At 36.7% G+C, this 13,312-nt stretch overlaps 1 protein-coding gene across 2 annotated transcripts; it reads left to right on the forward strand.

Annotated features, from left to right (window-relative positions):
- The first annotated feature begins 13 nt into the window (after window positions 1-13).
- Window positions 14-12,624, forward strand: LOC122867209 (pleckstrin homology domain-containing family S member 1-like). 2 transcript variants are annotated; one of them, XM_044177687.1, is made up of 17 exons: window positions 14-107; window positions 697-734; window positions 1,114-1,211; window positions 1,317-1,435; window positions 1,649-1,783; window positions 2,628-2,703; window positions 2,850-2,879; window positions 3,804-3,857; window positions 4,592-4,657; window positions 4,813-4,902; window positions 5,099-5,142; window positions 5,336-5,380; window positions 5,501-5,626; window positions 7,592-7,714; window positions 8,611-8,706; window positions 10,193-10,328; window positions 10,455-12,624. In XM_044177687.1, exons 2-17 carry the CDS (start codon window positions 710-712, stop codon window positions 10,524-10,526), a joined length of 1,335 nt encoding a protein of 444 aa, XP_044033622.1. In that variant the 5' UTR covers window positions 14-107; window positions 697-709; the 3' UTR covers window positions 10,527-12,624. The 2 variants fall into 2 exon arrangements, with proteins under 2 accessions (XP_044033622.1, XP_044033623.1); XM_044177688.1 differs by having other exon boundaries at window positions 4,816-4,902.
- The last annotated feature ends 688 nt before the right edge of the window (window positions 12,625-13,312 follow it).

The following is a 13,312-nucleotide window of genomic DNA, read 5'->3' on the forward strand; positions in this document are numbered from 1 at the left end:
TGTCTTGTTACTTGCCAAGTTCAAGAAAATATCCAGCTTCCTCATGCAGCAACACTTATTGTCTAAGACAGCGAGGTGAGCAGAATCTCTCAACAGGTGCTCCGCAGGTAAGAATATTATGGGTTGTTTTTTCCTGTTTAGAACCAGTGCAGTTTTTCATATTGTATTATTTTGTGATGTGATACAAAATGTAATGTGCATCCACTAGCCAACACATGTTTGCTTCTATCTAAAGTGAGCGTTAAATTGTGTAAACGTTAATACATCTTGTTGTGAAGCACTTTGTACTTTGTTTTGATAAGTGCTCTATAAATAAAGTTTTATTATTATTATTATTATTATTATAATAAAGGCATGGTATAAAGAGGACGATGAATATTCTTGAGTTTTAACATTGCTGAGATACTTTATGTTTGTACTTTATTATTATTGCAGATATGCCTTTGCAGGTTTTTTAAATCAGTAATAAGTATGAACATAAAATCTTTAATCTTTTTCTCATACATATACATTTGCACCTTCATGTGTCTTCTGTTTGTGAATAACGCTATATTTCATTCCCTGCTTTCACAAAGGCATGAGCCTGTTTTTAAACGCTACATTGTTTTGTTTGAAAGGTTAATTATTTCCTTCTGGATATTATTATGCTGTTTGAAGAGACAAAGACTGATAGATTCCTTTGTTATTTTTGTATAGGTGTGGTGTCGCAATGCATAAGAGCCAGAAGAACATAGGTAGTATATCACATCTGGAAATCTGCTTTATGGTTTGATTTAGGTGTTTGTAGTTATTTACTGGTATTTTGGTATTTTACAATTGATATTGTCAAATCACAAAAGATTCATATGACAAAGAAACCTGGAATGTGCTAATGTTCCAATGTAATGCATGTCTACACACTCAATAGTTTGGAGAGTTTTAGTCACTTAGTCCTTTGTTTAAACTACTTTTTGTAACAAAGTTATTTTCAGTTCCTCATAACTTGTTCATTGTCCCTCTATTAGTCTTGTGCTGGTTTTCCCCAAATAGCACCTACAGGAAAATAAAGTTGTAGATTTCTATAAACAAAGATAAGATTTAAGCAAAAAAAATGGGCTTTTCTTTTGCCCACAGGCGGAAGTGCAGTGTTCTACAAACCAGTTGAAATTACGACGGAAATAAGATCTGGATACCTGTTCAAGTCTCCTCCCCCAAACCGGTTGAAGACAGAGGTGAGTTGGCACAATGGATGCAATATATTGCAGCTCTTTTTATGTGTGTGTGTTTTTTTTAATTACATTTAATTATTTATGTCTTATATCTTGTTTCTCCTGCAGAAATCATGGAAGAAGCGGTATTTTGTGCTGTTCAAAATCAGTGAACAAGAACATCAACTGAAGTACTTCAGGAGTCCAGAGCAAAAGGACAGGCCACTTGGAGGGATAGACTTATCACAGTATGTCCCCACAAAGCACATACACCAACATACTTTTCAAACTATATTTTCCTATTTCTTTATGAGCCTGTGTGCATGTTGTTTTTCACTCTCATTTCACTGAATACACCAAATTAATTCATAAATTTGTAATTAATTTAATTAGCTCTCAAATTAAATGATGCTGTTAAACCAGCTTTTTCAACATCTGTGTCATTCGTGTCCCTCTGTCAGCATCTCAATGTTGTATGTGAACCCTGAAACCCACCAAAAATGGGGATGGGTCCAGAAGAGCTTCAAGTGCTCCCCATCCTGTGTGCTCTACCTGAGGGCTGCTGACCGGGACTACTTCCTCATTGGGGAGAACAGGTCAGTCAGCTGTTTTTACAGGCAATATAAAGTATTTCTAGCTTCAATACCAACTTCCATGCATTTTACTACACTGTACTGTAAAAAAAAAAAAAAAAGGACTGACATAGCACACTCAAGACAGATTGACACAATGTCTTTTTACTTCTAATCTACAAAAACATTTTGATAAATAAGTAGATTTGTGCTTTGCACTTATTGGTGTTGTGATTTTAGGGATTTGTGGGAATAATGAATGTCAAAAACCTAATCTAAAATCTTAATTAAAAGCATGTAATCAATTCTCTGTAATATTTCATCAGAGTTTATCAGTGTATTTTTCAAAATAAAGTTAACCATTTATATCGCTAACCATTTTGCTCCAACCAAATCAAAAACCAAGATTGTGCAATAATGCAGCCATTTAAATCAGTATACATTTTGCAAGAGACTTTTGTCATGGCAATGTGCAGATAAACAGTACCAGATACATGGATTGCATTCATTTGAAAGCCAGCGATGGTGTAACCAAGATTCAGGCCACAGCCGGGTTGACCAGTCAAGGCCCAACTGACACTTTCACAGTGCCTCATAAAACACTTCCCCCTGCCCTTCACACCATTTACCATTTTAGGAGTTTTAACAATCAAAATGAAATTATGATGTTGCTTTCCTGTTTAGTAATAGTCAATCAGCTGATAATGGCTTTGCCTTCCACTCTGCTCGCACCAAATTGTTGCTACATGTCACTATTTCCATGTTGTATTCGGATTTTGGAATTGAATTTTAAAGTAAATGTAATAGCTATAATTTGTGGAGTCTAAAATTAGGTTTTTAAGTGTTTCATATGCCCCTCTTTTTTTAGTGAGGAAGTGGACGGCTGGTTCAATGACCTGTTTGAAGCCCTGAAAAACCGGCCACATAAATTTCTCAGTTCAGAGGTACATTTAGATTTTAGTTCTATATCATGTTTTGTAACAGCTTATGGAGACCACGCATCTCTTGCACTGCACTATTTTGTATCTACCATGTTTGTTAAGCAGCTATGTAACTGTCCGTGACAATAATCTTTTTTTTTCTGCTAAAGGAAATGTCTAATGGGGAGCTAACAATTGAGGTAAATATTTAAAGTATGTTCCTCATCTGTTGACCACAAACCACTTTAAAGGAATAGTTCAACATTTTTGGAAAATACATGTAATACGAAGATCGATGCCAGCTAGCTTAGTTTAGCAGAAAGACTGGAAACAGGGAGAAACAGCCAGTCTGGGTAGGTAACAAATTCCACCTACCAGCACCTCTGAAGCTCACTACCTAACACATTATTTCTTGTTTGTTTAATCCATACAAAAACGAAGAGTAAAAACTACAAGTTGTGGTTTTACTGGGGAGTATGTGCCGAACTATTACATGGCTGGGAGCAGTTGCTAGCAAACCTGTGGAGACTCCATGAAGTCAGTGCTCCCAGCCAAGAAATACTCCCATAATTTCCTGTAAAACTGTGAAATGTCATTTTTACAAGGGTTTTTGTATAGATTACACAAATAAGATATAACATGTAAGTGAACTAGGTGCTAGTATGCGGATTTTGTTACCTTTGAACAGAGCCAGCATAACTGTTTCCCTCTTTGTGCTAAGCTAAGCTAACATATTTACCGTACAGACATGAGAGCGGTATCAATCTTCTCATCTAACTCTTGGAAAGAAAACAAATGAACCTGTTTTACAAACTATTTCAATAATTCTTCATCTTGTTGATGTTTTTCACATTACTCTTCACCTGGCTCAAATTAATGCTAACACGTTTTATCATCCAATAAGTTGCTTTTTTCTTCTTTAACTCCAGAATATTTACTTTATTATTACTTTACTTCCTGCTATCTGGCTTCACACTTCAAATGCCCAGTCCAAATTCCCTCAGTGTCCTTGGCGAATCCACCAAGCAATCATTGTACAGTTAAATTAGTCATCTATTAACCACGCTTATCAATCATCTCTCTATTTGACTTCTGAAAATAGACTTCTCCTCCTGTTTTACCAGGTTATTTCATACCCTTTGCTGCGGAAAAAGAATTCCACTGCTGTGCCTGAAAAGGTTGGTCCATAATGTTGCAGCTCTGCATGAATTTGGCTAACCTTTCAAAATGCATTCATCCTGTCAATCTGATACTAACTCAAATGCATCAGACTTTCCTTGTGTGAATATATAAAATGTTGACACCACCTCTACATTTAGTCATGTTTTAGAGATTCCCATGGGCCTCTTTCAGTACTGTTGTTGCAATCCCCTTTTCATTTCAGCACATCTAACATTTTACTAAATGTATTTTTTCAGCCAAGTACAAATAAAAAACCCCAGCATGTCTGTACTGTACGCCAGTGTGTACTGTAAGACATGTTGGTAACAGTACAATTTTATGAAACATCAGGTGAAGTTTTTTCTGTTTTTATGATTTTAATCTGGATGTATTTAGCAGTTCAGTGCCAGTAATTAAGAATGACATCACTCACAAAAATGTGAAACAAGATCTCAAATACTGTTCTTTACTGACTCACTATTACATGACACTTTTAAGTATATCTTAATATACCCATATTAATATACCTTAATATACCCATACACCCAACTAGATTAGGTTACACCCAGTGCATGCACCCAGGGACACTGAGTTGAATGGGCTGAAACCACACACACACTGCACATTTTCACTGGGATTGTCTCATTTGTCAACAAAGAAAACTTTCTGCTGAGAGAATTATGTGAAAAAATAATCGACTCACATAAATAGTGTACACATGGGTGCTTTAATGTGTCATTGTCTTTTTCAGGAAGCGTTGAAAACACGGTCCGTGTCTGATCCGTCCTCAAATGCTTTGGAGAACGACGCTGGAAAGGTGCAACATCTTGACTTGACTTGTTTACACTTTGTAAACACAAATCTAATTCAAATGACGATTCTTTAAGAGATATTCGTTTGGGTGACGGAGAATTGGACGTGGCGTTTCTTTTGGTTGCTCACAGTGTGTCATATTGCTTTCTGATTGGCCAGCAGGACGAAGAGAATAAGGCCAAAAGACGTGCATCAGAGCCTGTGAATCCAATCTATGATTATCCGAGAGCCTTCTCAAAACAAACACAAGTAGGGCCGCAACTAACAATTATTTTCCATATCGATTAATTAATTAATCTGACAATTATTTTCTCGATTGATCAATGTCAGAAAATAGAGAAAAATGTCCATTTTAGTTAACAATTTGTTAAACTGATCTAACATAGCTCCTAACTTGTGATGTACTGTACCTAATAATAGTTTTCATTTTATTAATGTGAAAAAGGCTGGGGGAAATAATGCGACCCGTCGCCAAAGCCTGGACTCAATGTGAGTGTTAATTATTGTATAGGTGACAATGTATTGATCTGATATGTTTAATTATTTTCAGTTATTATTCACATTCATTCTCACTAGATTACTAGTTTATTCACTTTTGTTCAGGTGACACGTGCTGTAATTGTGACCTTGAGTACTACAGTGTTTAATGTTATTTGTTAATTTTAATATCTGTCTCTTGTAGATATGAAACGATGAGTGAACTTAATAAACAACTGACTTGGTCAGGGTAAGTTTGATTCATAGAGTGACAGATCACCGAAAAACAAATCATGTAAATAATTTCTTATCAATTATTATTTGATTATTGTTGAAACTGAAAGCAGTTCATTGTGCCAAATGCCTCCAGGGACCCTGAAGTTGAGGGGAATACCACAGGGACCCTGATGAGGTCTGTCACTCAGGTCTTTGACAAGCTGAAGACAAGGACTTCCCCTCTCCCTCCGTTCTATGAGGAGACAGCTTCTGAAGACAGGTAGGTCTCATAATAATTGCAGGGTCGTTTTCTTTTCTTTTTTTTTGTGGGCCATGTGTGTATTTTTGACTTTTCACTTTGTCTTCAGTGCGAGTGCCCTTTATGCTCTTTGTGTAACATGTTTTGTCAGTACCCTAGATACCAAAATAGCTCACTCATCAGAGGTAACCACAGCCTCATTGGCTCAAACACTTAGACTGACAACACAGAGGGTGTTATTTTTTATAGCACAACTGTCAACAACTGTTGACACACAGGATGAGTCAAGAATCTAAATAAGGCAGCCTGTTTAGCAACTTATGGCTTGACTAGAGGAGAGATATTTTTCATCTTGTGAAAGAGGTTATTCCTTGAACAAGATGGGACTGATTATCATATATATATATATATATATATATGATTGTATAAACTGAACTTGGTCTTACAGGTCAGGCATAACTGAGTAACATCTTCTACATGTTGGCTCTTTGTTTATTACTGTTAGATCCCTAATAAGCTACATTGCTGGCTGCAGTAACATTTGACTGTGAAGTGAAATTATATCTTTTTCTAAAACAGCAGCCGGAAGTGACAATTAAGGGATAATGGTCAATGCTCAAATGTAGTGTAACAAGTAAGGCTTAGAGTTATAAAGTCAGCAAACCAACTCAGTGTGTCCATTATAAAACAATATCTATCTTTGTTCACTTTAGCGTTTGCTAATATTACCCACCATAAGCTACTGGTTATACCAGACAGAGAGAGACTCTAGCTGGAAAACCCTTGTGTGTAATGAGTTGAGAAATAGTGTGCTTTGAATTAACTTTTCATTTGGAAGAGGAATAATGTGCTATTTCCTCCTCCTCCTAAAACCCCCCTGCACATGTCTGAGTAACTACTTGTGATGCATTTGTGTGTATTTGAATGCTAAAAATGAAATTAAACAAACTGTATACCCTGCACACATTTTCATCACTTTTTCATGTGCAAATCATTGATGATTAAATTTTTATTACATCTAAGCTTAGAAGAGGTTTACCATTAGAAAACATTTTTCTGTATGTTCTGTATGTTGCTCAGGGAAACCTATCTTTTGAAGTAGCGAGGCTATAAGGCCCTTACAATGCTAACAATGTTACTGTGTGAATCTGTCTTTGTAGCATGTTAGATCATCTGGCATGTCCATAAGGGCCGGTTTTAGCCAGTGTTCGTGCCTCTTCCAGCTGTTTCATGCCATCATCTCCTGTATAAAAATACTCTTTTCTGCTGTTTGCTTTCCTAAATTTGCTAGTATACAAAACTGTGTCATAATTCTGCCTTTCACACGGATGCCTGATTTCTGAAGTGGCCAACTGCTGTGCTGCCACACTGAAAAACATCTTCTCTACTACAGATGGCATATGGGTCAAAAGACTCTTTTCTAAAGTGCCTCTTAATTAGAATTCCTCTTGCGTCTCTACAGTGATTTGGGAATTATTTGCTTCTCCCATGCTGCTTTTATGAACTTTAAAAAAAAAAATCTAAAGACATCTGGTCCCATTTCTGTATAACAGAGAGAAATGTCTTTTGTTTTTTTGGAGTGTACAATGCTCTTTTACCCTCTATCAACCATTTCTTCTTCGTTTTATTGTTATTATTTTCCCCCACACAGGCAAATGTGGACTTCTGTCCATCCAAGGCTTCTAATGCAGCGCCAAAATCTGTTGTTATGCTATCTGCCTGTGGGTCACCCCCCTCCACAGTGCATGCAGATTCAGATGGTGTTCTGCTTCTGTGTAATTTTGTACTCAACATAAAGCATCGACCTTGGCTCCTGCTACATGAGAGCCTTGTTGTGTTATATTCCCACTGTCTCTCCAAACTGTTTCATTGCCTTTTGTTCGATGTTTAAGTAAGAATACATGCTGTAACTGCTTGCTGAACATAACTGAGACATGTACCGAGATGTGATGTTATATTCCCTCATGTTGTTACTTGCTTTTGCAGAGAAGACATGCGTTTGACTTCAGACATCAGCAGCAGCTCCAGTGACAATGGTGCCAACTCTCCTGTAGAGATGCCGGAGAGTCAAAATGTGCTCGCACTGGAAAAACAAAGCTCTACTGAAAGGTGAGACTCCACAAAATCCACAAAATGCAACTACCAAATGGTCACCATTGTGTGAATTTTGGAGCTGAATACTACACTAGAAATAGGGACATTTTATGTGGGATGTGATGATGTTAGCATGAGTATTCTCATTCAACAGTTGCTCTACTTGTAAATAGTACAAAGAGACATTTGAAACCCCCATTGTAGCACCGTCTGTGCTATTGCCAATCAAAAGTCAAAAACAGCTTTGTAATGGTTACAGAGAACAAATAAAAAAAGACATCACCACATTTAAGGTGACTCAGTAAAATTAATAACCAAAAAGGAATGCTGGGACCAATGCTGACATGTTGCTGGACTGGTTAGAGAGGTTTCTGAAGGTTTCTGCAAGCATATGCATAACATACGCACAGAACACACATAATGACAGTACTCGACATTAAACAATAGTAACTCAGGTGACTTCGCCACCAGAATTTAAATGAGTTGTTTGAAGAAAATTACAAGTCTTTATCTATACAGACACTCATGCCACTATAATGGAGGAAGGAAGCAAAAATAATCATACATTTCTGCTTTTATGTGCGTTTTCATTCCCAAGCAGATGAAATTTCATCTTAAGAATCAAATATTTTGTTTTTTTCCCCCTTATTAGTTGGCATTTTGCTCCTTTGGATCATGGAGTTGGTTTACTAACATATGCCAAAGATTTTACCAAAGATTTACTGAAATTAATATGCGACACAAACAATAACTTCTAGAAGCATCTCAGGAAAATGTCTTCTCTTACAATCTCACAAGTCAACTATTTCAATTGCCTTTGATGTCAAGTGTCAAGATTTAGATGTATTTCTCTCCTCTCATGTCAAAATATATACAATACCATTAAATAAAGCTGTTGTTGTTCTTTCAAGCCTTGACACCATCACCCAAGCGGAGATAGATATTGATGTCAAGCAGGCAGATTTGAAAAAACACCTGACAATAACAGAAGTGGATGGGAAACCAAGGTAAGTTTGTCTATGAAATAAGACCACTTGCAGTGTCGTTGTTGGACAGTAAAAATGTTAAAAGTCTCAGATATTGGATTGCTTTGATTGAGATACTGTATGTGGAAAGGCTTAACCAATGCAGCCCCAAAATAGCACTAAAACCACAGATGTGTTTGCCACATTCAGTCTGTTTTACTGCAGGAATTCATTTGTGGTGGATGATTCAGAGCATTCAGCTGTGTTGTGTGAACATTTGTGAATGTATTCATACTGAGATTTAGTAACTGAGCTTTGCATTAATTGGTTTAATAGCACAAAATCCAAATTGTCAACCCCCATTAAGATGTAGAAAAACACTCTGGTTTACTTCTCAGCTGCAATGTTACAAGGCACACACCATTTATAGAAAATAGGCTTTTTGTCATGTCAGGCTTAGTTAAGTTGTTATAAACTTAAAGTGTCATGTCAGGACTGGCTCTTTTGGGCTTACAGAACTTTGGGTCAGTCTTAACATTTTGAGACTTTTGTTTGAAGCATCAGTAACTTTTTACGTCTAAGCTGGTTTTAAAAGATCTTTAAAGTTGGAGCCTAACACAATGTCCACACAGGCTGTGTAGTGAAGGCGGCATGTAAGCAGAGCAGCAGCAGGTTCATTCTTCCGTCAGTGAGTGTCTACACAGGATACGTTCAGGCACAGTATTGAATATAGGTCACCTAACACACCATCACTGTAGTTACACATTTAAAAAGGAAGAAAATAGACTTGAAGCGTAAAAATATGCTTCAGGTCACGGTTACACAGGTAAATTGCAGGTGAAACACAAGCTGTTACGGGGCCTGTGTGTACAGCTTGATGATTAATAGAAGCATATCTGTTCCGTCAGACGTGCGTGAGACAGACGAGTGAACACTGTGGCTGAAACGCCGTAAGACATTAGTAAAACCTGCACTAGAACAGACAGAAGTTATATTCTGATTGTGGCAAATACATTGGGGGTTTACATTTTCAATAGACATTCAGTGGTTTCAGCCATTAAATGAAAGGTGTTGACAATTATAGGGGCCCACAGCTGGAGAGGGCCAAATAAGGTCCACAGAATTCTTAGCTGCCAATAGAAAATATGGAATTATTGTCATCTTAACATTATGCCTTATCATACTGTAACTAAGTGCAAATTCAAAAGAAACTAGACATTTTGCAATTCATTTTTCACCAGTGGAACTAATAAAGTCTCCTGGTTCAGTAGTGAAAAGTCTTCAAAACCACAACCCAAGTCCAGTTGCCTCTGACTTGATACATCACATGACCTGGATGAATGAGAATCTTCAGACATTATACAGAATCTGTACTAGAGCCAAATGTTTGCCATGATAAGGATGTACAAATAAAAGACAAAAAAAAAATAAAAGCACAAATGTCAAATACTGTGTAAAAGAGAGCTACAGAATGAATCTAAAAATGCGTGTGTGTGTGTGTGTGTGTGTGCGTGTGTGTGTGTCACAGTGTATCTGGGTGGACAGGCCAGCCACAGTCAGTGTGCCTGTTTCACAAAGGAGACCAAATTCTGGCAATTAATGACTTGCACACCGGCAGCGTGGAGGAGTTCAACATGTATCTCAGCAAGTCTCTCAAGAATGAGGTACGTTCATGAGACGCACACAAAATGCCAAAACACTTAACACATTGTCAGTGTCCACGATACTGCTGTTTGCATGCTTCGATGAATGCGTAGTTCATCTGAGAGGTCAATTATTTCACTTTTCAGGTGAAAGTGACCATCCTGCGTCTACCTGGATGCCCGTCTCTGCATTCACCAAACTGTCTCTGCAGTGACTGACTGCAAACTGACCATCTGAGACGAGACAGTTACTGTATATCTGGGTGTGTTCAAATCACTCTTGGAGGCACTTCCTTTCTGTGGATGGTGGGTTTGTACCATGTATTGACCACTTTAGACAACTGACAGTATTTTCCCAGGGCTTTGGCCAGTTCCTTGATCTGTCACTCTACTAGTTTACTCGATTTAAAAGTCTAGAAGAGCTTAAAGTGAAGCTAAAAGTTAAATTTCACACACAATGGCTCACATTATACGTACAAAGATGAAATGCATTTTAGCACTCTGTGTGTAAAAATTACTTGCAGTTTTAACAGCATGATTTACATACTTAATTCATTGTGTATTGTATTTACTGTAGATGTTTGTTCTCAAAGGTTGTTCCTAGAAGGAAACAAAAGGCAAATTATTTACTGAAACATATTTCCTCATACTGCCTTTATGAGGCTAAAAAAGGGCATTACACTAGCTCTGGACCTGAGACAAATGTGTTCACAAGATAAAAGTAAATTGTGCAATGCATGTGGTGCAAAAATGGGTTATTGTATATAGACTTACTATTAAACAACTATATTTTTTATTAATAATCAAAATGTTTTTACACTTTAAAGGGACAGTTCACCCCAAAATCAAAAATACATATTTTCCTTTTACCTGTAGAGCTATTTATTCATCTAGATTGTTTTGGTGTGAGTTACAGAGTTTTGGAGATATCAGCTGTAGAGATGTCTGCATTTTTTTAATATAATGGGACTATATGGCACTCGGCTTGTGTTGCTCAAAGTGCCAAAAAATACTTTTGAAGCAATGTCTCTTTCCAGAAATCATGACCCGGTTACTCAAGATAATCCATAGACCTTGCTGTGAGCAGTTTCATGTAGGAACTATTGGTGAAATAGTTCCTAAATAAATAAGGTAAGAGGAAAAATATGTATTTTTCATTTTGGGGTGAACTGTCCCTTTAAACGCACATAAAATACAGTAGAACCAATTGAAAACTTGTAAAGTCCCATAACAGCTAAGATTTCTGGTGATTCTGGACGAGTTGGATCTTTTCTTGCAGCTGAATCCTGAATGTGACTTCTGTAAGAACAATATATTTTTAATAATCATCTTAATCCAACATGACAGGAAACAACAGCATTTGTAAATGGTTTAAAGGACATGAAGGTGATGCAACTCTGCTTGTGTTGTACGACAAGAACATACGAGCAAGCACTGAGTTGCATGACTAGTGTGAATGTCAGCAATGCCGATTCATTTCCAGTTTGCTCAGTATGCGACACCTATGACGACATTTCTTTGTAAGCCATACCTGTCTAATAATGCCTTCTTGAGAGCACAAAAAGAAGGGTGCACAGTATGTTTAAAATGTCTTTGTTACGTACATACTGTTAGTGTTTGGTTACATAAAAATAAGGCAGACATACATCCAAATTTAAACTTTCCTTTTCTTGCTTATCTCGAGAATGCTTTGACAGTAATTAGGACTGGACAAATAACAAAAACATTTAGGAAGAGACCAGTATTTCATGCTGATTTGAAGCAAAAATGGTGACTCAGACAACTGAGGACACTTTGCTGAAATGTAGTTTCAATCCTTTTTAAATTATGTCTGGTGACCAATGCCTCTCCTGGACAAAGACAACGTCAAATGGAAATGATCTGCAAGGCCTATTCACTTGAAGTGCTACAAACCATTCCTGAGTTTTATATTTAAAATACTTATTTTTTTTTTTTAATTATGTCCACTGACCCAATGTCCACAGAGGACAAGGACAAAGCTTGTCTCTAAACTCTTTATCAAATATTATCTGCCATTGTTAATATTCAGACGAGCCAAGTTTCATTTTTCAAGTTTTAATGGAGCTATTAAACAGTAGGAGTTCTGACAAAGAAATGATTCAGGACATTTATTTTTTTTTAAGTTGAAGAGTGTTCAACTGTGATGCTCAAGCTGTACTGTATTATAAACACGCTCTTTTATAAATATATGCATCCTTTGCAAGGGTGCAGCAAATGAAGGTTGTACTGGGACACTGAATCGGTTTTATTTCTAAAATGATTATGAATAAATTTCACCAGTTTGTTAAAACACTGACCATTTTCATTTCTTTCTTCAACAGCCTTTTTCTTGGACTGAGGAATGTAAATTACATAGCATATAAAACAACAGGCTGCAGTTTAAGCAGCAAAATTACATAATTCATTGGAATGGTTACTAAAACTATGCAACATAATTCTATTATTTACAGTTGCTTTACTTTCAAAATCAGAACCATAATACTGCAAATTTAAGTGTCATAATTTTTAGCTTCATGTTGGCATTTCATAAAAACCTCTTGTAGTCATTTGTTTTTCAAGGATTGTCAGTTCATTGATGTGTTTACTGAAGCATAAAAGTGGGAGCCAAACAGTATCTAATTACAAAAAGTTGGCAGGGATTCAGTATTAGTAAATTAGTAAATTAACCTGAACTTACAGCTTCCTTTCTCATTTCATCAGGATTATACCACTTGAAGATTTTCTGTTACTCTGACAACCTTTTTTGTTATTCATATGACAGACTCCTCATTATTTGTTGAAATAATTATCTTCCAAAATCAGACACCAATAAGACATACCTACTGAGTGAAATAGAGAGACATTACAACAAGCACCCCAGTCAATGCAATTTCAGTTTGGCAAGAATTAATACACCATTCCTTCCTAAGGGTAGAATACGATACACCATTATTATTAGAAATGGCTGACGGGGTGCAGATAGTAGTTATTACATCAGTCAGCTA

The sequence above is a fragment of the Siniperca chuatsi genome, linkage group LG20 (genome assembly GCF_020085105.1).
Source record: "Siniperca chuatsi isolate FFG_IHB_CAS linkage group LG20, ASM2008510v1, whole genome shotgun sequence".
Lineage (NCBI taxonomy): Eukaryota > Metazoa > Chordata > Actinopteri > Centrarchiformes > Sinipercidae > Siniperca > Siniperca chuatsi.